The sequence below is a fragment of the Chiloscyllium punctatum genome, chromosome 39 (assembly GCF_047496795.1).
Source record: "Chiloscyllium punctatum isolate Juve2018m chromosome 39, sChiPun1.3, whole genome shotgun sequence".
Taxonomy (NCBI): Eukaryota; Metazoa; Chordata; class Chondrichthyes; order Orectolobiformes; family Hemiscylliidae; genus Chiloscyllium; species Chiloscyllium punctatum.
The window spans coordinates 58,113,230-58,140,653 of NC_092777.1; the positions used below are offsets into that span (position 1 = coordinate 58,113,230).

General features: G+C 40.3%; 1 protein-coding gene across 1 annotated transcript in view; it reads right to left on the minus strand.

Moving 5' to 3' along the window:
• Window positions 1-964: 964 nt before the first annotated feature.
• p4hb (prolyl 4-hydroxylase, beta polypeptide) overlaps window positions 965-27,424 on the minus strand; it is a 33,240-nt gene continuing 6,780 nt past the window's right edge. The window contains exons 2-11 of the mRNA XM_072558810.1: window positions 21,556-21,762; window positions 17,764-17,897; window positions 14,701-14,838; window positions 7,999-8,103; window positions 7,417-7,542; window positions 5,859-6,059; window positions 4,711-4,831; window positions 3,977-4,158; window positions 3,670-3,756; window positions 965-1,744 (exon numbers count right to left, since the gene is read on the minus strand). Coding sequence (XP_072414911.1) covers window positions 1,658-1,744; window positions 3,670-3,756; window positions 3,977-4,158; window positions 4,711-4,831; window positions 5,859-6,059; window positions 7,417-7,542; window positions 7,999-8,103; window positions 14,701-14,838; window positions 17,764-17,897; window positions 21,556-21,762 — 1,388 coding nt within the window. The 3' untranslated portion in view covers window positions 965-1,657. The remainder of the gene's footprint in view (window positions 1,745-3,669; window positions 3,757-3,976; window positions 4,159-4,710; window positions 4,832-5,858; window positions 6,060-7,416; window positions 7,543-7,998; window positions 8,104-14,700; window positions 14,839-17,763; window positions 17,898-21,555; window positions 21,763-27,424) is intronic.

The window sequence follows — 27,424 nt, forward strand, 5'->3', positions numbered from 1 at the left end:
GAGAAACTTAAACCCTTGTGGCTCATTTTCCGGACTTTCCCCTTGTTGAAAAAGCAACTTCTAGACCAGCATATACATATGCAAAATGGAAAGAGTAAATGATTAAACAAGTTCTTGTATGCTAGCAAGGCCTGAGGTATTGGATCTTCACTGTGGACTGGGCAAGGCAAGTGATCTTAAACAGGTGCAGACTAAATTTTCAGATGTTGATGTCCTGTCACCATGTATCCCTAAAACAGTTCTTCACATGGTCTGATACCACCAGGTTTCCATGATGCACTGAAGTCAGATCTTAGACAATCACATCCTCACCCATTATTCAAACATTCATCAACCCTGATCAATTCCCAACTGACGTACTGTCAAATAAGCGTACCCTTACTGCTGTCAAAACAGGTCAGGATTCAGATTTAGGTAATTTATTCCAACTTAACTTAGATGCCATTCTCAGGTCAGTACAAACTGAGCAGAGAATCCTTGACCAGTTCATTAAGTGGAATCTGTAGGGGTTGGAAGTAATGTTTCCCTGACCTCCAAATAACTGTGCAAGCTGCTGTGAAGTACAATTAAATCTTGGTGCAGAGGGAGCAGCCTGGTATGAACTATGCTGCTCCTGAATAGATCCAAATAGAAAAAAAAAAGGTGAATCTGAACAGGATGGGGCAGCCTAGAAAAGGAAAGAGCTGGCAAGGTTTAAAGTCAAGATGAGACATTATGGACAGGTCATTCTGAAACACAGCTTGTGGATCTACAAATCTACACATTATCAACTTGATCGAGTCAGACTTGCTGAGAGGCTGCACTATAAAGACTGCAGGTAGCTAGTTCCTGGAGATTATTCAATTTGAAAATGGCTGACCAACAATCCCAACACAACATCTTTAAGATCAACAAGACATAATACAATCAAGAATTTTTTTTTTTAAAAAGTGAGCTAAACAGAATGAAAGGAGAAGTCACAGAATGGAGAAAAAAAAAGTTTAATTTTCCTTTAATTTTATCCTGACCAAATCTTTTGCCTCTGGTTAAACAGCTCGGAATGCTCAAAAGAATTGCACAATTCACATATGAAGCTTTGTCACCCACCCTTCAACTGTTGCATGGTTTCCCCCCCACCCCACCCACCCTTGAGCAAAAACAAATGTTAATCAGCTTGGATCCAGATTCAAACATCAAAAAGGTTTACTTTGAAACAGAAGTGTCCCTGAAATGCAAAACTAGAAGCCACATCCTTTTAACAATACTGCAGTTGATGGATTTTAATGGCTTGTATATTTCTTCCCCCGCCCTGCCCCAAAATCAGTGGCCCCTAGTTCAACATTCATCACTTTCTCGGCAACACAGACACTAAGTGAGAGACAACCTTCCATCACTAGTCAAATATGTAATGTTAATACAAACAAGTTTAAAAACCCTGTACAAAAGTACATTACATGAATCAGTAACAAGAAAAAAAGTCCCAAGTGTAGATATCAGTTTGTGGCTTCAAAAATTAAGGATGAAGATCCCTAATAAATTAAGTGATAGCAATCGCACTGTGTGCATTGACAATTGTTTGGATATTCCCTGGTTTATCAACTCAGAACTTGATGTTAAATATTCCATGTTTACTGTTTGAGTTGTACAAAAAAAGTAGTGTTTTTGGCTGCAATTATTTTTATAATTCATCTTTAAGATGATCAGCTTCTTCGTCTTCTGATTCTAACTCCTCTGCTTCCTCATCTTCATCAAGATCTTCAAGGTCCTGTATGAACAGAGAGATGCAGGCATTAAGCGGCAGCAGCAATTTCTAGAACGAGCTGCTCACAGTATCAGTTCACACGTCTTCAGTTTCCTCCCCCCAACCATCATTCCATTTCCAAGAACAGAGTCCCGACCTGCCAAATGCACAGTTTTGTCAACTGTTTACTGGCATTCTAGAATGAGAAAGGCATCTGGAGGCATCATATACTTAAAATAGGATCTATAGCTTAAAATCACACTAGTGACCAAACAAGTAGTCACAGCTTCTAATGGACTGATCAGACAGCTATACACTTCAGGTAAAAAAAACTTTGCTTCCTTCAGCCCAGCCTCGTTTTATGGGCGGAGAGACAGAGAGAGAGAGGGGGAGAAGGGAGGCGAGGGAATGTGAGCATTGAGGAAGGACAGAGAACCCTAGATGACTTATTCTGTGACCCATCCAATCATTTAGGGTGGCGGTTCCTGAAATGAAGATTGGTTACTCAAATGCAGAATTCAACAGAATACAGCTCTATAAAAGCCTGGCATGCATGTTCTTAATCACTTCGTCCATTGTTTTTGCCAGGCATCTAGATTTTGACTAGATAGTTAAACACCCAATTCCCCTTCAAGTCGGACAATCTCCCTTTCAGAATTTCAGGACTACCAGATGCCAGTTTTCCCCCTTAGTTGCACTATTGCAATCAATGAGAGTTGGTCATTTCCATCCTAGTCTTTCATCTTGAAAGCTGTAATACAGTCACAGTCATACAGCACAGAAACAGACCCTTCAGTCCAACCAGTCCTTGCCAAACAACCCCAAACTAAACTAGCCCCACCTGCCTGCTCCTGGCCCATATTCCTTCAAACCCCTTCCTATTTGTGTATTTATCCAAGCCTCTTGTAAAGCTTGCATTGTACTGACATGCATCACTTCCTCGGGAAGTTCATTACACACACACAAACCACCCTCAAAAACATTGCTCCTCATTTCTTTAAAAAGTATTTCTCCTGTCACAAAGTGTAGCTCCAATCTTGAAATTCCCACCCTAGGAAAAAAACATCTATACCACTCGTGAAAAAACATCCCAGCCTCTTTATAACTCAAACCTTCCATTCCTGGCGAATCTCTTCTGAACTCTCTCCAGTTTAATATCCTTCCGACAACTGGATGACCAGACGGACACAGTATTCAGGGACCTCACTAACGTCTTGTACAACCCGAACATTATGTCCTAACTCCTTAATTCAAGGGGCTGAGCAATGAACACAAAACGTGCTAAACTCTTTTAGCCACTTTAGATAACATCTAAAGCAGTTAGCAGGGATTTGAAGGCAGCACACTTGACCAGCAAAAACAAAGTAAGAGATGTCAAAGACATACAGCTATTTAAATTTAAAACTGGCCAACATTTAAAAAAAAATTAACACCAACATGCACTCGTCCTTCTACTTGAAGAGATTTGATTACCAGGAAAGCAACTCTGACTATTCTGGGAAGATTAAATTGTCTAAGGACAAAGGAATGTGGATTGTATTTGTCCAACTGAGGCCAAAAATATACTGGATGCTTTTAAAATAGTATTAAGTATATTTAAATGCATGTTATTTTCTCCCTCCTAAATCCATCCAGCTTCCTCACATTTCAGCTCTGAACCATTGTTCAAAGAAATCAACAAGTAAGGTATTACAACATGCTATCCAGATTAGTATTCCCCAATGCAATAAAACCATGTGATGGACAATATGTCCAACTCTAACAGCAGCCAGCATGATCTGGGCAAAAGTGTCACACTGCAGCCACATGTCATTACACTGAAGCTCACTGCATACCACACTAGAACACAACATCTCAGAGATACCACAAGTTCAATATTACCATCTTCTAGGTCACAGTCAAAAACCTGGCCAGACTGGCCTTCACCACCAATCCTAGTTCATACTTACCTCATCAATGGTACCGCCATCCTTTCCTCCACTCTCTACAAATTTGACAAAAGATTCAAGTGTCCTCTCACCATTGAAATCTACAATCTGTAAGCAGACATTAAACTTAAGTTAGAGAAATGGTAAGTGTAAATATTCATGTTAAAGACATTTCATAATCATGTTTAACTCAGTAACTGGAGAATCAAATTTTCAGTACCTCCTTTGAAACAGCAATGCCACGTTTTATTGCAAGTTAAACGTCTTAAATGAAAATACCAGAGCAACAAAACATTGGTCTCGTCAAGATCTGTGGACCAACACTCACCGTTCGCTCAGAGCTGGCAGGGAAGAATTTGAGTGTGGGGAAACTGTGGATCTTCACAGACTCAATTTCATTGGCAGTAGCATCCATCTTCGCAATTACTATTTTATCATTATCTTTGTACTTTTCTCCCAAAGATTCCCAGATAGGAGCCAGCTGTTTACAGTGACCACACCATGGAGCATCTGTGGCAAGAGAATGTTTTATACCAGTAAGTCACCCCCAGATTTTTGTAATATTGCAGTTCCTGGCACATGCCCTAGTTCATGGGCCCATGAGGAATTCATTTCGTTACAAACTGCACCTTCCTAAAATCAGAGGGATCTCATCTGGTACCCATAGCACTTTCAGCTTTCCCTGTAGTGACTCTAGATTGATCTTTACTTTGTTCAGTTCTGGTCTCCAATTGGAATAGACATTCATCCAATTAGCATGCAAAATCAAGGAGAGTTCTTTACTGAAAGATAGAACAAGTGTGTGTATTGAATACACTTGACCTCCCTTCTCCAGTCTGGCAAACAGCAGCACCAAGGCTGCTGGATCATGGAAACAATTATTTCCAATAAAGTCTACTGCAACTCTACTTCAAGGCCTCTTAGGTGTACATGCACTAGTCACCTTTAAATGACCAAATATTACCTTAAAAGATTTGTGTTTTTAAAACCTAAAAGAGGTATACTTAAATCAAACAGAAAGGCCAATGAAGAGAACGGCATTGAAGCGCTTGTCACACTTACAGAATTCAATAAAAACATCCTTTGTTTCGTCAAAGGCAACTTCCTCAAAGTTTTTGCCAACAAGAACTTTGACCGCTTCTTTGTCCCAGTCTTCAGGAACATCTTGGCTCATGAGATGAGGCTACAGGAGTCAAAGTGAAAAAAAAACCTTGAAGTTTTCAGCTCCAGCTGAGTCACTGCTACGTTTGATGTTAAACATTTGACAGTGAAAATGTTTAAATTGCTACCAGGAGTTTGTATTTTTCAGATGAAGCACATTTAAGTACGGCTGACTGATAGGTAATACATGCCATCAGGAGGACAGTCCCCATCATAATTAAACCTTTGCGTGGCATCTGGCATGGAGTCGTGCATTCAACTTCAGAATAAAAGATAAAGCAAAGCATTAGCTAACTTTTACCCTCAACACTAAACGGCCTCCACATCCAGTGATAAGTTTCACTTACAACATTTTGGTATATGTTCTACTCTAACCCTATAAAATAATCATCAGCCCAGTTCACTTGACATTTCCAGTTTGATTTGATTTCCTCCCATTATAAATCCAAACATTAAGGCTACAGTTCATAGTCCATCTAATTAAACCCTCAGTGTCTACATAATTAGCAAGTACTTCACCAGGCTTTTATGAACTGCCCTCAGCTTTACAAGCCCTCTACACTAGTCTCAACACCCTGACACCCCTTCACCAATCATCTACTTGCGACATCACACTGGCTAGGTAGGGAAATGGACTACTACCCACGAGTGTAAATTACTGCAACTGAAAAATGGAACACTGCATTACGATCAAATAATAATGATACTCACTTGAGCACAGTAGAAGTCTGCCAATATCTACAACATACATCCCAGTGCAAGGTTAGTACTATCATAAGGGCAAAAACAGAGTTCTAATACAACAACTCCCCAAATGGCATCCAGCCAAGCAGCTTACACTGCCCCAGAAGAGCATTCACACGCTTTCATCTCAAACCACGAGCATATTCTTCAATTCCTTTCTCCCTGGTGCCTAGATTCCCCTTAAACAGGTCTACACTATCCACGATTCACCTCTGGTTACCAACATTCTTAAATAAAACTACAGTTTATAAAACAGGCTTCCACAGACAGACAGTCAGTACCTGGTGATTTGAAAGATGTCTCACCTTCAATTTCCCTTCCAAAAACTGGTTGCAGAACATTTTGACATTATCTACAGTGATGTCCTTGCTCTCTGGCTTGTATTTGGTCATCTCCTCCTCAAGGGTGATGAGGCGAATGGCTGGGCATTCCTCTTTCTTCAAACCAAAGAACTCCAGAACCCGCTGGTTGTCCTCGACTTCACTGTCAATGTAGATGAAGAGGATCTGGTGGGAGAGTTGTGAAAGGGCAGGTTCATTTGAAAAGATCAAAAGGAGCTGCTTCAAACATGGGGATGGAAAGATCCTTAAAACCTAGTTATTAAGTGACAGTCATTCCTCCAAATCCAGGAGGTATAAACATTAATTCATATCAAATTTGATTTCTGTATATCAGGGTGGGATTTAGTACCTGGACACTCGAGCAGCCCAAAGTTAACACGAGACAAAAAAGCACTTTACTTCATTGTTAATCATCCACTACAAAAGCAATGCATGGAGATAAAGGAATACAATTGGGTCTTAATGACAAATAGCACCCCAATATATACACCCCAGTGTATATTAACTAGAATATTCCTGAAGGATTTAAAGTAGAAAATAACAAATGCAATGTAGAAAATGGGACATAAGCAGTGTCTGGGATCATGTTGCTGAACAGCTGGAGAGTCAGCAAGTCCACTTGTGTTTCTGATGCCAAGTTAGAAACACAGTCTATAGTGTTGCAATAATGCAAGTCCGAATGAATCAGTTGCTTTGAGGATCGAGCTAACTTGTATAAAAGAGCACTCAGATGATATTAACCGAATCTGATCAAAAAGGAAAAAAGAATCTAAATTCAAGTGTTACGTAAACTAAAAGTCAGATGAAGGCAGGCAGTTAGGGTTCAGAATACAAGTACCACAGTGGTATGGGAAAAGGGCACAAAAACAAAGTTGTGACTGGGGTGCAGTGCATGGACTGGAGAGGAGATCCCATTTGCAAGGTATGCTGCTTGTAGTAGAGAAAGATTGGAGCTCAGTATTTTCAGTGGCAGCTTGATAAAATTAAAATCATGGTTTCACTCCTAAACATCCTGGATTTAAATTTCAGCCTTTGCTGTTGATGGCCCCTCACCACTGGAGGCAAACAATCAATCAGTCACCCTTAGCAAATCCCTTCAGTTGTAAATACTCAGTTCGAAATTCCAGAGAACAAGTCAGTGTAACCCCTTCAAACTCTATCATGGTGAATCTGCTCAATACAGAAGCAGCCTGATGCCAAAAATAATGGAAGATTGTGGAAGTTAATCATTAGTTGTTCGTTTGAATGTCAGATCAATCGAGATTACAACCAAAATTCCATTCGCTTCAGATTACACGTGGTCTAAGCAGTGCACTAGCCACTAAATCACCACTCCAATCCAAAGTGGACGAATTCAACTTCAGATCAGATTAAATGGGAAAGAACTCTAATTAGACCAGAACAGAGATATACACAGGCTTTCCATTTTCATTAATGGAATTTTGACATTTAAGCCACGGGTTAAAACTTCACCATAATTATGTCTGATCTAGAAAAGATCAATGTCAGAGCATGCACTTACTTTGCCCTTGAAGCTCTCCGCTGATTTCTTGAAATTGTTCAAATTTTCGTCAAAGCTTGATGAACTCTTGGGGATGAACAGCAGCATATGGGTCTTGATATCACCACCAAAGATCTTTGGTGCAGACTGCAAGAGAACATCATTCATGAATGAACTTTCACCCAATTTGTTGCAAAACTGTTTTTAACCAGCATGCTCACCCAACATTAATACTTCACAGAATTGTGTTAATGTCCATTTGAAGTACAAAGGTGGGTCATGCTGCAAGTCTGTGTGGAGTGACATCTTCCCAACAGCCAATTGTTGCAACACAGTTATAGTACATTAATATACAGTCACCGATTTTAGAACAACATGCTATTATACACAATGGCAGCAAGCAGTTGGCAAGAGATTGTCAATTGTGCCAACTTACAAAATTTGTTCACATCTCATTCAAGGCACTATACATATTCCCTCAACATACACAGTGAGAGAAAAAAATCAACGATGTCATTGCTAATCCATAGATTTTTAATCTATAGATTTAGGAGGGATCACATTGAGCACCCAGTTCCCAAAAATAACCAGATGTTTTTGTACCTGCTCAGTGAATTCAATAACTAGAGGCAGTTGGTTGCTCTTAATAAATTCAATTATATTCTCCTTTGTAACTTCACCATCATAGGTATTACGACCTTCATCAAACTGAAACAGAAGTAACATTGGTCAGTTTAAAAAATTCAAAATCCACTGAAACACTTTATATACAGAGAAAGTGGCCATTTTATTATACAATGTTCAACTATAAATCACACTGTGGCCAGTTTTGGCCTCCTTATTTCAAGATGTAAAGCAGAGGTTGTTGAAAGGAAGTTGACCAGCTTGATACATAGACTCTTTTCCAGGTGAACATTCAAAGTGTGGAGCCTGCCATCCAGGGAGCACAAAACTAAAATGAATGCATTTGAGAAGCTCAAAAAGCACACCATGGAGAAGGTTATCAAACATACATTGCAGAGAGTTAGTGGGCAGGAAGTTTTGGGGAGCATAAACAGCAGTGAGGACAATTAGGTGAATGGCCTGATTCTGCATTGATAACTTTAATTTGCCTCCTGTACAAAGCCTCATCCATCTAGGACAATCCTTTAGACAGATCCCAGTTTTGTCCTGAGGCAGGGAGTAAAAACATACCAGGAAAGCTGAGGCCAACCCAGCTGCAATTAGAAACATCACATCTGCATTACAACCCCAGTTCCATTAACACCAGCTCATAGATAGATAGATATAGTCATCCAGTAGTCACTGAGTCCCCAATTTAGAAGGAAATTACGGACATCTTCCTGCCTGTGCATTAAGTCATGCTTAAGGCGTACCTCCCGTCAGGAAGTGTGAAATTACACACATGAGATCAGGTTTAGCAGTAGAAGGCACTAAATGAGGCTTGCACCATATCAAAGCTAAAAATAAAAGCTCGATACCTCTTTATAATTTATGCAACTAAGCTGTTTGAAGAAAAGCTCCAGTCACCTTACTTTCCCTACCAAGAGAGTATGGACAATCTCTCAGATTTGGAATTCCTACAACTAGCAGACTACACAGCAACAGTATCTAGGAAGTCTGAAGGCCACTAGTGACAAGTGAAAGGTTATTCCAGCATTCTGCCTACGTGCATCACTTCACATCAAGACAACAGACAAGTTCTTCAAGTCTCCTAATCCTTTAAACTCAATACCCCATGGTTTGTGGCTGCTCAACACAGACCGACAAAAATAAACCACTTAAAAAAAAGTAAACCTTCTGCACATCTCCAGTGCACACAGCATAACTGTAATTGTGGTATCTCACCCATTGATAATACCAGTGCTGAGCCAGAATTTCATTCTTTGCCGCACACCACAAAAATCCAGAGTTACATGCTCTTCTTTGTTAGCACAGATAGAAGATCATGAAGCATTTCCCACTCAGGAAGGGCTTAAAACAAAAGTGAAAGTGTTGTTACTTGTTGATAGTGATGAAATGTAAAGAAATTATTAACATTAGTAACAGGAAATTAAATGCAACTGGTTTCCTTTCCCCTTTTAAAGTTGTATGCTTTGCTTAAGATAATCATCCTTTCTGACTCAGCATTCAGTTTGAAGCCCACATTCTAAATTTGTACATCTAGTGGGATGAACTGGTGACAAGTGGATCAAACTAGTTCAAACACATGGGATCATGATCTTAAGTTAGCACTGCTCATCCCCACCTCCCCATGAAACTTAAAACCGTAACTGGAAATGGTCACTGTGAAAGCACAGCCAAATCTCAAAGGCCACACGCACTGTACATGAGTGCAGGGAATTACATGATAATCCTGTGCTTGAACTGGGACTATCAAGACCCAACATCCAAAGCATAACATCCAAAGATTCCCTACAGTGTGGAAACAGGCCCTTCAGCCCAACAAGTCCACACTGACACTGAAGAGTAACCCACCCACACATTTCACTGCATTTTCTTGACTAATGCACCTAACACTCATGGGCAAAATAGCTTGGCCAATTTACATGACCGACATCTTTTGAACTGTGGGAGGAAACCAGTGCACCCAGAGAAACCCCACACTGACACAGAAGGTCTCTGTGTGGAGTTTGCAGACAGTTACCTGAAGTGGGAACCAAATCCAGATCCATGGTGCTGAGAGAACAGCAGTGCTAGCCACTGAGCCACCATGCCATCCACAGCAAAAGAATGAAGTGACACATTAAATTCCAAATCATTTCCCAACATCTGCTTAGCAGAAAAGAATACTTTGATCCCTGCTTAGTGACTCAAATATCAGGAATGACAACCCAGGAAAAAAGGAAGCTTGCTTTCACAATAAATGGGGAACGCTAAAGTGTCCAGCCCTCAACAGGAACACTGCAGAAAATAACCTATTCCAGGTACAACCACTACCAAACAAGGGTCTTACTTCATTTACTTGCTGCTCAAAAGTAGTTCCTTAACCCAATTTTAAAAATTATTAGCTGATAAACAATAGGACACTAAAGATCACTAGTGAAATACCAAGCAATCTCCCACAAACAAGTTTTTTTTAAAAAAAAGTCACTCAAGGAAACAAAACAAACCAGATCTTTTCCTTAAAAAGCAACCATTTCAGTAGATTAGATTACTTTGGATTACTTTACAGGGTGGAAACAGGCCCTTCGGCCCAACGAGTCCACACCGACCCGCCGAAGCGCAACCCACCCATACCCCGACATTTTTGGACTGTAGGAGGAAACCAGAGGAAACCCACACAGACATGGAGAGAATGTGCAAACTCCAGAGTCAGAGTCAGAGTCAGAGTCAGTCGCCTGAGGTGGGAATTGAACCCAGGTCTCTAGCGCTGAGAGGCAGCAGTGCTAACCACTCTGCCACCGTGCCGCCTGTGAATTATAGGATTGAAGGCAAACATTGGAAACTCCAGCTACTTTGCTTATTGTCTGAACAAGGAACATTCAAAATATCACTTGGTCACAATAAGGCAAACAGGACTTACAGATGAAACTTGAAGAAAAGTACTTACCTTTCTTGTAATAGTTGCTATAACCGATAAATCAGAGACCTGCCCAAGTAAAATTAGCTTCTTTATACAACTCACCAGAAGCTTCCAGAGAAAGACAACAGAATACCAAGACCCTCGCTACCCAAAATATACAATTTCAATATCTGAATTGGGAAGCAATGACCATATAGAGCTGACATCCCTAGATTTTCTCTACCTCTGAACAATTTTCCTTATGTTGCCTGCGAGGGGGGTGGGGTGGTGGAGTTCGTACGGATTAGAATTTTAGTTAGTATTGTGCTATACGTCAATGGTTTACATCTATTTACTCATTACTTAACTTAACAGTACAGAAATCTTGACTGCAATGTCAACCTTTATCGGAAAGGCACATAAATTGGGATAGTGTGCATAACTTCAAACATTTGGTACAATTCTAGGATTAGCAGGGCTCAGTTTATGATGCTTTACTATGGGCTGTAAAAGTTTTATGGTAATGATTTCCAAATAGTTAAAAATAATTGAATTTCAAATATAATAATGTGGAGTCAAAGCCAACATTTCATGGAACCTCCAAAAAGGCTTGTATAAACCAAAGCTGGTGAATGCATTTAGATCAATCCTGCCACCCAGTGGCTCCCTGGAAATTGCAGCTATAAGGATTTACATTACAGAGTCTGGGCATGGACCCCATTAACAGGGCATAGAACCAATTCACTGACAATTGCCCTCGAGTTTGCAGCATACAAGATTGTCTTATCTTTATTGTATCCCAACAGTGTCATTCAAGTTGGTATACTTCTATTATTTCGCTCAATATCAAACCAGAGACTCTTCTGTGGGCTTTCTGCAGTGAGATGAGGATTTAGTCATGGGGTGAAGAAAATCTTCCACACAACTGCCGATTTGCAGAAAAGCTAAACACTTAGCCCTACCTCCCCAACAACAGCCCATCTAAAATCCATGCTAGTGACATGACACTCAAAACCTCCATTCAAAAAAGGGAGCACACAAGGGAGAACAAAACCATAAAATTTCAAACTTTTCACCTAACACCAGAAACAGATAGTTCATGTAATCCTTTGAAACTAGACTGTGCAGTGAAGCAGAAAGGAGGGTGGTTACCAGATCACTAGTTCCTGTAAATTAAAAAGTTTAAAATAAAAAATATAAATGATTTCCATTTGAACTGGCAGATGGGCTCTACCGATCAGAAAGCAAGGACAATTGGTTCTTGCTTTTCTCCCCCCCAAAAAACCTTCAAACATTATGTTCCCAAAAACTGAGCTCTTTAGCAACTAGATAGTAACTGAGTGCATTAGGTGGATGACAGGGGACTGAAGAACCACCACCTGATACCCTGTTTACTCAGCTTACTCCAACTACAACATGGGAAACTGATGGACCGTGGCAGGTGGTTTAATAGTCCTCACCGTGGGAATAAGGATCATTCCCAGTTATTTGACCTATTTGTTTTTCCAGAGAAAATGCCAAGAGCCCTGGGTCTAAGAATTCAGATCTGCTACTTTCTCCCCACCCCCACCCTCCTCATTTATCTCTCCACCCTTCAGGCTCTCTGCCTGTATTCCTGATGAAGCGCTTTTGCCCAAAACACCGATTTTACTGCTCCTCGGATACTGCCTGACCTGCTGTGCTTTTCCAGCACCACCCTAATCGAAACTCTGGTTTCCAGCATCTGCAGTCATTGTTTCTACCACCTACACCTTACCTCAGGGGAAAAAAAAAGTTTCACCTTTAAAAGTTAAAAAATTAGCTGTATGACAATTTTATGCAGAAAGAAAAAACGTGTTACCGGCAGTCTGGATATTTTTAGAACATGGAAGCATCAGAAACAAGAATTATTTAAGCTATCGTCTCAAATGCTTTCCCTTTAACATTGAAGTACTGCCACCCACTGGTACCAGCTTGTAGGCTCAAGGTCAATCAAACCTACAAAACATGCAACAGCTGCATTTAATGGCTGGAGACTACAGTTCTGCCATGGGTAATTAACATTGTTCCAGTTTTAAAAAAATTAACAAATAGTTACAAATTCAGCTTTGTAGCAGTGTGCTGGCAGTTCCAAATGGAAAAAATAAGTAACACTTGTTTGCAATTCAGGACCATGTCAGCCAGATCAATAGAAATGAATGGATCACCCTGCAACCCAAAGACATTAACACAGGGGTCACATCAGTAACTGAGAGGAGCTATTTATTGCACACTTATTAATTACTCATCATGGGAGTCACAGACTGGAATCTGAATTTAGTGCACTCAAAGAATTTTATTAACTTGTCAGTACCTATACTGGGAAAGTGTGGGACAACTTTAAGAACAGTTCACTGCAAGTTATTTCTACCACTCCCAGTGAAAGAATCCAATCACTAGCCCTTTGGAATAAAGTAGTAAGGCAATCTCCTCATCCCTTCTGTGTCATTATCACTCAATTAGCTGGATCTGATTCTTAGCTCCATTTAACAAAAATGTTCCATACACAAAATTGGAGTTTAGTGGTCAGCGAAGGTTACCTCAGATTACAACAGGATCTTGATCAGATGGGCCGATGGGCTGAGAAGAGGCAGATGGAGTTTAATTTAGACAAACGTGAGGTGCGGCATTTTGGGAAAGCAAATCTTACCATGCAGTCCTGCTAAGATCCTAGGGAGTGTTGCTAAACAAAGACTTTGGAGCGCAGATTCATAATTCCTTGAAAGTAGAATTGCAGATAGATAGGATAGTGAAGAAGGTGTTTGTTATGCTTTCCTTTATTGGTCAGAGTATTGAGTACAGGGGTTGGGAGGTTATGTTGCGGCCATACAGGACATTGATGAGGCCACTGTTGGAACACTGCATACAATTCTGGTCTCACTCCTATTGGAAGGATGTTGTGAAACTTGAAAGGGTTCAGAAAAGATTTACAAGCATGTTGCCAGGGTTGGAGGATTTGAGCTACAGGGAGAGGTTGAACAGGCTGGGGCTGTTTTCCCTGGAGCAGAGGCTGAGGGGCATGGATAGGAGAAATAGACAAAATATTTTCCCCGGGGGGGGTTTAGGGTGAATGGGGAAAGATATAAAAAGTTATCTAAGGGGCAATGTTTTCATGCAGAGAGAGTGGTAAGTGTATGGAATGAGCTGCCAGAGGAAGTGGAGGCTAGTACAATTTGCAACATTTAAATTAGCATCCGGATGGGTATATGAATAGGAAGGGCCAGGTGTTGGTAAATTGGATCAGATTGGGTTGGGGTATCTGGTCGGCATGGACAAGTTGGACCAAAAGGTCTGTTTGCATACTGTACATCTCTGACTCCTTAATTCCTTTGCTGATAGAGACCTATCAGGTTTGAAGTTTTTCAAACTAATTCAAAGTTTTTGAGACACAAAATTCCATCACACATTGAAGTAATTCCTAGCATCACCCCTGAATGTTAAGGTTCAAAACCCTGAAGCTTTTTGTGGACAGCCCCACTTAAAATGTCACAGCTAGTCAAGTTTAGAAAGAGTTTGATTGTACTGCTGCACTTTTCAGGCAAAATTCTCAAGAGTTGCTGCAAGAACAGCCCAACACCAACATTACAAACCTATGGTTACCTAAAGTCAAGGACAAGTATAATGCCATCATCAGCTTTCTAGCTGAGAGTACATCTTATCACTGGGCCAACTGCAGTCAGGAGTATGATTGGTCTCCTGTTGGAGACCATTTGCTTCAAAATGAAAAACAGCCAAGGCTAATAATCAAAACCTGCTACAAAGTAGATGAATTAAACAAATACCTTCTTAAAAAGGACAACACCATCCTTCTTCACATCATATTTTTTGAAAAGGTCTCCTTCTGAAGTGATTCCAAATGGCACCTCATCAAAGGTCTCTGCGGCCTGCAGGAATGTTTTGGCATCGCCACCTTCCATATCCTGAAAGGGAAAACATTTTATTCAGATATATTCCCATTCCACTCAGGAGCCATGCAAGTTTGAGCTTGTTTAACAAAAAACAAAAATGGCAGGGTTTTCTTACTGTAGTAAGACCACGGAGTTTTCATTAAATATTGCATTTCAGGAGGATTAAATTAAAATCAACTTTCAGACGACATGACCTACCAATGTCACTATCTAGCAACCATTCACTTTAGTGTAAGTATTCTCAATTAGTGTAAGATTGAGAAAGATGCAACAGGTTTTAAAGTTTTACTTCAGTGACAATGGTCTTTGAAAAAGAAACATGTCTTTTTAATAACATTTTATACAAGTTGACAAAAATAATGATTGTATTGGTGCTAATAAAAAGGTACAGATGAAGAGATGTTGAGAAAACTAAAAGAAATTCTGTTCAATAAGAACATCTTTTTGATATGAGCAACTGAAAGGCCGAAGCTGTTCAGCACATATGCACTGAGCAGCCAGTCATATACTCAAGGGCCAGGATGTAGAATTAAATCTCATCCAGGAGTCCAAATAAGCAACTCTGCAATAGAAGAAAACAGCACGTAGCAGCAATGACATAAGTAATGAAAAACTTTGTTCCTTATCTCGGAGAAAGTGAGGACTGCAGATGCTGGAGATCAGAGCTTAAAGTGTGTTGCTGGAAAAGCGCAGCTGGTCAGGCAAAGGAACAGGGGAATCAACATTTTGGGCACAAGCCCTTCTTCAGGAATTCCTGAAACGTCAATTCTCCCGTTCCTTTGATGCTGCCCTGACCTGCTGCGCTTTTCCAGCGACACATTTTTAAGCTTTGTTGCTTATCTGTCCTATTCAAGGACAGAATATGGTAAGAAATTAAGTATTTAAATCACTTCAAACTCAAGCCATCTTGCAGGCACTGCACCAGTTACAGTTCTCTAGTGTGATGAAAGGACGCTTCCCCTCAGGGAAAAGAACCACCAAAAGGAAACCGTTTAATGAGGGGGCCACCCCTTCAAAGTAGGAGGAATCTCTCCTCTATTCCCTGGACAGCAGTGGAAACTGTCACAATGCGATTTAGATTTTTGATTGATGAGAATTGAGAATTATGGAGAACAAAACAGGCAAGTGAAGTGAAGTGACTGCTGGAGTAAAATCAGCCATGTTATTGGATGACAGCAGACAGTGATCTACATGGCCTTAAATCACAACAGGGGAAAGTGAAAGACAGGCCACACGGGATCAAAACACTTCCATCATGGGTTCAAAGCACCACTCAGTTGGGCTTTATGACCCTTCGTAGGGTTCAGGAATAATAAAATTAGAACTCTGACCTATAGTAATTAGGAAGGGTTGATGTCAAAGCTTTATACTGGATACAAAGTTAAACAGCTTGCATTTTTCTAACACTCATACAAGAAGGAAAATCCAAGACAATTAAGAATGGGTTAAAACAATTAGTTTTTCTTAAAAATAAAGGCGTCAGGACTAAGTTGGATATGTAGTGGTTCAGTAAGCATTTATCAAAGCAAGGGGAGAAAAGAGATTCTGTTGTAGCAAAGGATATCTGAAGGGTTACAAAGCAAGAGATTGAGACACAGGCTGGGACTAGGTTATAAAGGGCAGCAAGAAATTTTGACTTGCTAAAATGTAAGGAAGCCAGTGTAAACTGGACAGCTGAAGTTACAGATCCAAGACTTTGCTAGATGATCAATTTTAAATTTGGGAGGACTGGTTTTGAGCTGCTGTTTTAGTACAGTTCAAATCAAGACTGCAGGTAACAAGAGTACGGATTGCATGCAGCCATTTAACACAGAATGCAGAGGCAAAAAGAATCTAGGAAGAGCAGATCAGCAGAAATGAGTGGAACAGTATTCCCTAAACTCCATCACTAGTCTTTAGTGATAATCTGTGTAAGGACCAGTAAAGCATTAATCCTGGCAAGAGTCAAATTGGAGGAGAATGTCAGTCTCAAATCTGAAAGAGACAGAGGCATAGCATTGGACCTCATGGTACACACTGAAGCAGAATCTGCATTTCTGCAGAGAGAGGAGAGAGTGTAGAGACTACTTTATTTGTTAAAAAAAATTTGTTCATAGCATGAGACTCACTGATTGGGCAATAAATGCTGGTGCATCCCTAGCTGAAGGGAATGAGTTGATTTCTTGAACCAATGTCCATTTAGTGAAGGCGCACAGAGTTAAGGAGGGAGTTCCAGGATTTTGACCCAGGATTATGTTGCTAACCAAATACTGATGACAAGTTGTTAACCAAAAACCATTCACTGTTTCTCTATTCATGGATGATGCCTAATCCATGGGTATTTCCAGAATTGGAGTTATACTTTAGAATCTTCAATACAGTTTGTGCAACCTACAAATAACAAATTTAAAGTATTGCTAAAAACTTTTACCTTTTAGTATTATTGCAGCAAACAAAACTCAATCCTCTAACCTGTTGCTGCAATAATGTGCAGAGAGGAGCAAGGGACAAATAAACCTAGCATCTTTATCATTTAGTCTATCTCAGCCTCCACTTGCTACATGCTCAAGACATTCTTTAATTGCTATTCTATTAGAATTCCATACAGAAGCAGTAACATGCAGACTTGCTAGTTTGCAATATGTTAAAACTTCTATCAAGACTACAGTGTCAGTTTAATTTGGGGAAACTCCAAACACCATCAACCTGATTTTCAATCTACTTCTGTGGAAGTAACGCATCATTCAAAAGGAAGAGAAAGGGAAGCACTGGGCAGTCCTGCCTGTTTCTTGCATTAATCATCTGCAGCCAGTAGCTAGAAAAAGAATCTGCTGCCAAAAAAAAAAACTTCTCCCAAATCACGAGTAGCTAATATAGCACTTGGCCCTTACTCACATGGTACTACGCTCATGGTGGTAAATTCACAACAGTCTGCCCGAAAACTTAAATAATCAGTACCTTGAAAAACCCAATAACCACCACTTCTGATGAGTCCACAAGTTTCTCAGCAGCATCTGCTTCTTTAATGGTGTCTGCTGCAGGTCCCATACGCTTCTTCAGCCAGTTCATGATATCTTCATGCTGTCGTCCAGCTAACAAAACCGAAGATCAAAGAATTTTAAAAACAAAAGGAATACTTTTAGTGAGCAACTAGTTCATGAAGTAATGAGGGTTGCCATTTGGGTCGTTGGCTAACCTTTTTGTTGTGCACTTTATAGAGCCAACCTTGTTATTAACTCTGGCAATCCAGGAGAAAAGCAACACTAGCTAACTCCAGGCTCTCATGATACAAAAAGGTTGGAAATACAGAGCAGGTCAAGCAGTATCTGCAGACAGGCAAAGTGCAGTTTGACAACCCTTCATCAGAACCAGAGAAGTTAAAAGACTTTACATTCCAGTGATGCACTAAAGGGCAAGATAGAGAAGCACACAAAAGGAGAAAGAAATTAAGAAATAAAGAGCAACAAGCAGCAAACTGGAAGTTCATGTGGAGCATAAACACTAGGTGTGGACCAAATGGTCTGCTACTGTGCAATGCACAAAGTATGAACATGGTCCACACACACAACTGTTAGGCAAGTCCTTTTGATTAGTATTGTTGAAAAATTGCTAATGAACTGGAGGCTTTGGCTGAGCATTGTAATCAAGTTCCTGGAGCATTGAACTTCAGAGTTACTGGGTGATGGGAACTGAATAATGAAGCTTTACTCCCAGTGTATAAGATAGTGCTCACTATTACCATTTAAATGCAATGGCATCTTTGTTAAAAATTGAGAACTAGCTAATTTCTTTCAAAGCAGGCCCAAAGGAAAGAGCTCTGCAAATAGCCTAGTTTCTGGGAAAGGTTGCTAATTAAGAGGATTGTTTATTGTTCTAGGGATGAATTTTTGAAACTTCAAAGTGCCTTGGCACCCCCCAATATTGTTAAAACACAAGTTAAACAGGTTTCAGTTTAAAAATAAACCAAACCATTATAATCAGACTTTCAAAGTACTGGCTTCAGAAGATCAGAGTTCCAGAAGCCAGCACCAATTACCTTGATTACTGCAGCAAAATCCACACTTTTGGGACTTAATGTCAAATATCAGATCTGTTCTTGCCAGGTTACGTTTTGTGGTCAGATAGGGAAAATAATTTTGTATAAAACATCAGTCTCAATATGCAAGAAACCTTATCAGTAAATCACAGTATGAATCGTTATGACATGGTACTGAATTGACAAGAGATGCTGCAGAAGTGGGAGGGAGATAGAGCTCTTTTGTTAAGTAGTGCAGGGAATCACTTGGCAACTCAAGAAGAAAGTCACAAGGTTCACAGCCGAGGTTCTCCCTTCCCAGAGATCTTCCATGTCCAAAGATGCTTGCCACGTGATCTAAAAATCAGGTTCACATGATTGGACATCAGCCAAGGTCCAAGTGGAATTAAAACAGGTGCCCCTCACTGCAAGGTTTATACCGGTATACTACTAACTAGGATGTGAACAATAAAGGCCATAGGAACTATATCCCAAAACAAGCATCTAATGCCTTCCAAGGGTAACCTTGAAGAAACTCAGGAATTTCAAATACCTGCCCCAAACAATGAATAGCAAATCAGGCAGCACTTGGAGAGAAATAGTTAATGTTTCAGCTCAATTACCTCAAGTCAGAAAAACTGAAATGCAAGAGGCTATAATAAAGAAAGAAGGAATGAGACAGCAGGGAGTGAGACGAAGCAGATATGGGAAGTCTGCGAAAGATGTAGGTGGTTAGATGTGGAACAGGACAATGGTGCAAGATAAAAAGGAGCTAGTAAGAGGTCAAGGAAAAGTCAAAGTGCAGGTAGCAATAGTGGGATAAAGATCAGTCCTGGTTGATAGAAGCATAGGTCAAATATAGCTCCCTCCATTTTCTTCTTCAATTTGAATTAATTTCTACTTCTAAGGATTTTAACCATTTTGATGCTTCAGGTGACTAATTTTATCACTGGGGTCTGGATCAAAATTGCTCAAGTCATAACCTGAAATGCAAAATGCCCAAAAAATTTCCAATCTTAAATTCCTTTGCTGCAGCCCTCAGATGCAAGTTTCACATTCACAATTATACATTCAGAGATTTAAATGAGAATACTAGCCAACACAAGTGATATAATTTTGGCATCATGTTAGAGTGTGAAGTACCAGGATTTCACTTCCAAGACACTGACAATGAACCTGAATGAAACAGGATTTTCAGTCTCAAAGTGAAACAAAAACCATGTAATAAATTGCACAAAATGTAAGACAAAGATGAATGAAACCACATGAAGGAAACCAAACTTGCTCATGCTAAGAGAATGCTGACCAAGCACTACCTACATTTCTGCAGTACAGAAATGAATAGTTACAGTCTAGTCGGTCCAACCTGGGTGAAGGACAAAATATTGGGATCAGTGTCCATTAGAATGAGTTTACTTAGAAAGGCGTGGATAATCAACATGGCTTTAAGAGAAGGTAATGTCTGACCAAGAATTTAACGTTTTACAGAAATAACTAGGATTTACAAAGGCAGTCCAATGGATATTTATAGAATTTTAGTACAGTTTTTGACAAAGTCTCATATGGGAGTCAAATTGCAAAAATGAAAACCCAAGGGACAGGGAAAGTAGCAAGTTAGATCCAAAATTGACACTGACTGGAAACAAAGGATAACCATAGATCTGTGTTTGCAAACCGAAAGTGGTTTCCTGTCATGTTGCACAAGGCTCAACCACAACAAGACATCCACGTTATGTTAATGAATTAGATTGGAGCACAACTTAGAAATTTGCAGAGTAGCCAAGTAGCTGATACTGAAGAGGATGACTATTGACTGTAGCACAACGTCCATGGTTTGGATGAATGAATTCCATTTACCATTTTTTCAACATAACATGAAAGGTTATGCATTTGAAGGCAGACAAGGGAATACACAATAAATGGAGACTATTAAGAGGTGTAGAAAAAAAAACCTTAAAACCAATCCATAGGTTCCTGAAGGGGTTAGTTTTTCAATAAAGTGCTGTCTACCTTCATTGACCAAAACAGGAAAGACATCATTGGCCTACTGGAGATTCACAGGAATGTTGCCAGGACTTGAAAACTGCATCTATGAAAGTTTGGATAGACAAGGGTTGCTTTCCTTAGAGGCAGTGAGGTGTGACTTGATGCACAAAATTAGCAGGGGCCCAGATGGATAAAAATGGTAGGGAAGACCTACTTCCCCTAATTGGTGAATCAATTACCAGGGGATGCTGGATGCCTGGAATTCACTTTTCAGTGATGGTTAAGGCAAAAAATCTTAAACTCACTCATTTTTAGTAGTAACTAAAATGGCACCTGAAACTCTGGGAGCTGCAAGGCTAAGTTCAGGTAATGGAAAGTGGATCTGGATAGTTAATTTGTGCAGTCAATGGGTTGAATGGCCACTTTGAGCTGTAACTTTGAAGAGGTTTAGTTAGAAATTCAGACAAAGAAAGGACAGTGGCTAAGGAATTGGCAGCAACAAAAAAAAAAGCAATTAGTTTGAGTAAGTTTAGTGCATTGTTTCAACTGTGATCAATTCTATACCATCCACGTGCAATTAAGTTGCAAATGGAGCTGATCTACAGACTGCACAGCCCAATTCTGACAAGTTAGCCACTAACAAAAGTTGATAGCTCAAGTTCAGAAGTGGGAAATTAAATAGTTGAAAAGTACAATCCAAAAAGTTATTTATACATTAATTGGACCATGTATGAATGTTTAAATGTTACCTGAATAGTCCTTAGGGTTGCTCTTATCGCCATTTTTAAAAAACTTAATGGTCGGGTACCCCCGTACGGAGAACATCTGTGCAAGGTCAGACTCCTCAGTGGCATCCACTTTTGCAAGTCTGATCTCAGAGCCTTCTTCTTTCAGCTTTGCAGCTGCTTTGGCATATTCAGGAGCAAGCGCCTTGCAGTGTCCACACCAGGGAGCATCTGTAGGGAAAGCAAACATTTCAGGCAACAACTGAAAGTGTACAACAAGGCCTGCATTTAGAACAAAAGCTAAAATGTCATCAATTTTTCTGAGATGCTGCATTTCAGCATATTCCCGATCCCAGGATTTCCAATACAAAGTCTAAAACATAGAAAGAATACAGCTTTGCTTTGAAGTGTCAAAAGCTCTAAAATTTTAAAATTAGCCTTTGCCACAGTCTAAGAAAGTGGGATAAATATTGCAATAGATTAATGGCAGTAGGATACAGATTTAGTTAGGATTATATTTAGATATTGCAATGAGTTCACAGAAAGGAAGACAAAATTCACACATACGTGAACTAACTGCATTGAACATACAAGATTAGAAAGCTAGGCCATTCAGCCCCTTAAGACTGACCCACCATTCAAGAGAATCACAACTGATCTACCCAGGCCTCAACTCCTTAATTCAGAATAGCCACCGGATGTTTGGAATATCAAAAGATTAAGTACTTTATAAAATCAGCCTCCACAACTAGTTAAATTTACTTCAGCCAGTGGTTGGGATACAATGCAATTAGTAGGATAGCATGCAAGAGTGGGAAAAGCAGACAAACATACAATCCGCAGGGAAATGGAGTTCCAACCCCTCAGATGATCAATAAAGTCTTCGGTTCCACACAAGACTCCCTTGCAATTGTAACTGCTGCAACGCATATCCTTCTCTTCTGCAGGGAACTCAGCATTTACAAGTTCCAGAAGATATGCAATGTAGCAGCAGGTCACAACAAAACCACACAACTCAAACAAAACAACAGCAGTAAGAGCATAGCAACACCTTCATTCATTGCAGCAAATCACGAGCTCATTGTATACATTCTTCCTGTCTGTACTGACCACTGGGAAACTCAATACAGCATAACCACTTTAAATTCAGCTCACTACAACCAAACAGGACGGTAGGGAAAAAGCTATTTCAGAGGGGAAAACCTGCCACAGAAATCCAACACCCAGACAGTTACTGGCATTTACTCACATCCCGAGTCATGTTCTCCAACCAGCGTGAGCACCATTTTAAAGTATGGTACAAATTAACTCCATAGGTTGGGTACTACTGGACAGATGACCTTCAGATCATTTCAATATCACTTTGTCGAAACAGTCAATAAGAGAAGGAAGGTGACAAATTAATGGGACATTCCACCAGTTAACACATCCTATACACCAGGAGCAACGGTCCTTTGCTCAGCAACAGTAGAGAAGCAATTGTGACAGTTTGCTAACACTGGGTTGCAAAAAGACTGACTGCTCCAAGAGTCACTCAAGTCAATGGACAGGTTGTAACACTTAGCAATACCTTTACATTACTGCAAGTGGCCAGCAACATTTAAAACAGATGTTAGAAAGCACGATAGCAGGCAGTGTCCTCCAGGACAGGAGAGAGGAAAGAATAAGGTGATACAAGTTGGGAGATCAATTGCAGCTTTGCCTCACCTGCACTCCCCACCAGGGTGACATCTGATGGTGAAGATAGATAAATCTAGTCCCAGAGGACTGTAGGGCTACGCGCTCATGAAACAATTGGTAATGGATAAACCGGAGGGTCACCACACTTCTGGCAAGGGGAACATAGAACATTACTGCGCAGTTATAGACGCTCCGGTCCTCAATGGTTTCACAGGTTGGTGCAACAATCAGAAGCCCATCTAACCTACGCTATTCCATTATGATCCATTTGATCATCTAGTAACCATTTAAATGCCTTTACGGTTGGAGTCTAGTATTGCAGGCAGAGCATTCCACACCCTCACTACTGAGTAAAGAAACTACCTGACATTTGTCCTATATCTGTCACCCCTCAATTTAAAGTTATATCCCCTCATGCCAGCCATCACAATTGAGGAAAAAGGCTCTCGCAGCTCTCCAAGTCACCTCTCAACTTTCTTTCTAATGAGAACAGCCTACAGTCCCTCAGCCTTTCCTCACAAGACCTTCCCTCCATACCAGGCAACATCCTAGTAAATCTCCTCTGAACCCTTTCTAATGCTTCCACATGCTTCGTATAATGCGGTGACCAGAACTGTACGCAATACTCCAAGTGCGGCCGCAACAGAGTTTGCGTACAGCTGCAACATGACCTAGTGGCTCAATCCCACTACCAATAAAACCTAAAAAACTTTTAACAGCACTATCAACTTGTGTGGCAACTTTCAGGGATCTACACACATGGATACTGATCTCCCTGCTCATCACCAAAGAATCTTACCACTAGCCCAGTATTCTGTATTCCTGTTATTTCCTCCAAAATGAATCTCATTTTTCCACATTAAACTTCAGGTCCCACAGCTCAACAGCTTATTGATGCCCCTCTAACCTGCAACATGCACAACTCCACCAGCCTTCGTGTCATCCACAAAATTTACTAATGCATACTTCTATGCCCTCATCCAGGTCATTTATAAAAATGACCAACAGCAGTAGCTCCAAAACAGATCCCTGGAGTACACCACTAGTGACTGAACTTCAGGATGAACATTGCCCAACCACCTTTTCTCAGCTAGAAAATTTCTGATCCAAACTGCTAAAATCGCCCTCAATCCCATGCCTCCATATTTTGTGCAATATCCTACTGTGGGAAACCTTAAATGCTTTACTGAAATCCATATACACCACAGCAATGCATTACCCTAATCCACCTGTTTGGTCACCTTCTCAAAAAAGGAAGGTTTGGAGGCAGGACCAGATCTTCACAAAACACTTGACTATCCCTATTAAAATCATTCCTTTCTAGATTATAAATCCTCTTATCATCATTTCCAACACTATCCACAACCAAAGGAAGGCTCATTGGTCTAATTTCCAGGGTTGTCCCTACTCCCCTTCTTGAGCAAAGGGATAACATTTGCTATCCTGTGTCTTCTGGTACTATTCCTATAGAAGGGAAAGGTTGAAGAGCCTTTCATGGAAATCTGAGCTCGTGCAGGAATTGAACCCATGCTGTTGACATCATGGTCACAAACCTGCCATCCATCTAACTGAGCTATCCAATACCCTTGACAGGGAATGAGGTCTCTGGCAGATTAAGCAGCTTGATTATCCAGATAAAAGTTTAGCCAAAAAAAAAATCAGTAGATTGGCTAATCAACATCTTATTATATCTCAATTGTGTATTCAGCCACTAATTATGCCCCTTCAACCATGCAACCTTAAAACTGAGCAGCTAATAATGATTAATTTTTCATGGGAGATGAGCTATAGCGAGCAACTTTTCAAGTGAAGGTGCAAAGTACAGGTTAGAATAGTGGGAGCACAGGATGAGCAGTCTGGGTATGATTATGCTTTCTGCTCTAGGCACAGAAGTATTTTTGCAGTTTTACGTTAACATGGAATATCAACTAAGATGATCAGTGACAAGACAATGATTTTTAAACCATGGTAGCACAATGATTTGTTCAAGATTATCCTGCACCCCTGGTCATACCACCTAGAATTGTCAGAGAATCAAACCAGGCAGTACGTACAAACTTCAATGAACACCTTGAGCAAGTCCATGAATGCAACTGGTCTGCACTTCACCTCAAAATGCAATGCAGCATTGAACCTGCATCACACCAATCTAATGCCACAACACAGCAATGCTGCTTGTCTATCCTTAAACAGTAGATTGTCTGTCTGGCAAGCCAAGGCAGGCTTCTACTCTAAACAGAACTCTGCATTTATACACTACTCCAATTCAAAGCTTGGATAGGAAAAAGTCAATATTCAAAAGCACTTTACCCAACTTCTGACATTTATTTTTAAATACACCATTAAAAAAAGTGACCCCACATCTGACAAGAGGATAGCCAGCAAGTGTATAAGGGAAAACCAAATCCTGGGCCTAACAGCAATCCCAAAACGAGGACTTTGAACAATCAGTAAATATAGCATATTCCAGTGAATTTTCAAGGGCTGTCATTTTTTTCAACTTTGAGCTGAAATTGTTCTAATCATTATTTAATATCGATTCTAGGATGTGCTGAGTTACAGATCAATAAAACTTAATCTAATTGCAATTAGAGCGACTCAAGTAGAACTTCATAGTACATTATTCAGTAAGCAATATCTAGACAATGAAACACTCTTGTGGGAGAAGCATCTCCACATTCCCTCATGACCCACACCAACAGCATCCAGATTTTAGCCAGCACGAGTCTTAAACTCACTCAATTCTTGACAAGATCACTTTGAACTTTGTAACTTTGGGTACCACAATGGAAAACATCCACCCACTGAATATTTAAAATGAGCAAATTGAATTAAGCAATCAGTAATGAGGCGGGACTGCACAGGCAAAAAAAAATCAATTAGCTCAACATAGCCCACAAAGACTAATCCCACGCATGCGGAGGCAAAACCTCAATATTAACAAAAATTTATAAAATTAATCAAGTTACAAGTACATTGCTGACCAATTGGGCTAACTACATTCAGCATAGCCTGACATGCAGTTATATTAGTTCACTTGTGGGATGAGAGTGTTGCTGGTTGGGTCAGCATTTATTGCTTGTCCGTAGTGACCATCAAGGGAGTGGTGAGCTGCTTTCTTGAGGCACTGCAGTTCATGTGCTGTAGGTAGACCACACAGTGTCATTAAGGCATTCCAGGATTTTGACCGAGGAACTCCTGCAATTAGGACAACTAGCATCCACCACCACCCCAAAACCATTTCTGAAATGCCAAATATAACTATCCAGAGAGAGTTCCCCCCCCCCCCCCCCCAAACCAACTTCCAGTTTTGTTAGGATTCCTTGATGCTGCATTATCAAATGCACCATTGATGACGAAATGCATGCCACCTTGGATGAACTTTTTGTTCATGTTTGAACCAAAGCTGAGGCAGTTATGAGCTCATTGGATTGGGTGGCAGCCAAACTGGACATCAGTAAGCAGTTGCTGTTAGTAGCAATGTTGATAACATTTTTCATCACTAATGATCAACAGGAGACTGATGGATCTATAAATCAGCTGCTACACAGGATTCGCTATGTATAACTTGACATACCTGGTCAGTTTTCCACATTGAAGTCAATGTTATAACTTGGCTAGGGATGCAGCTAGCTTTCTGGAGCTCATGTCTTCAATCCTATTGCCAGAATGTTGTCAGAGACCATCGCCTTGTCATTTCCAGTGCCTCCAATCATTTCCTGATATCATCAAGTAAAGCAAAGGGACTGGTGACTGACATCTGTGATGCTAGAGACCAGTGGAAATGGCCAAGATGAATCATCCATTTCGCACTTATGGATGAAGATTGTTGTAAATGCCTTAGCCTTGTTTTACACACTGGATGCACTCTATTCCACCACTGAGGATAGGAATTTTGTGGAGTCACTTCCTCCAGTGAGTTTTTAGTTGTCCATTACTATTCAACTGTATGTGGCAGGACTGCAGAGGTTGGATCTAATCTGTTGGTTTGAGACTACTAGCTCTGTCCACTTGCTACCTATACTGTTTGGTACACAGTAGCCCAGATTTATAGCTTCACCAGTTTGAAACTTAGTGCTGCCCCTGGCATGTCGTCTGTACTCTTCATTCCATAGAATGGAAACATTTTCAAACAAAACCAAAAAGATTTCAGTTAGAAAGCCTCAGAATCCAAAATTGCCACTTTCTATTCTTTCATAGATAGGATATGGGC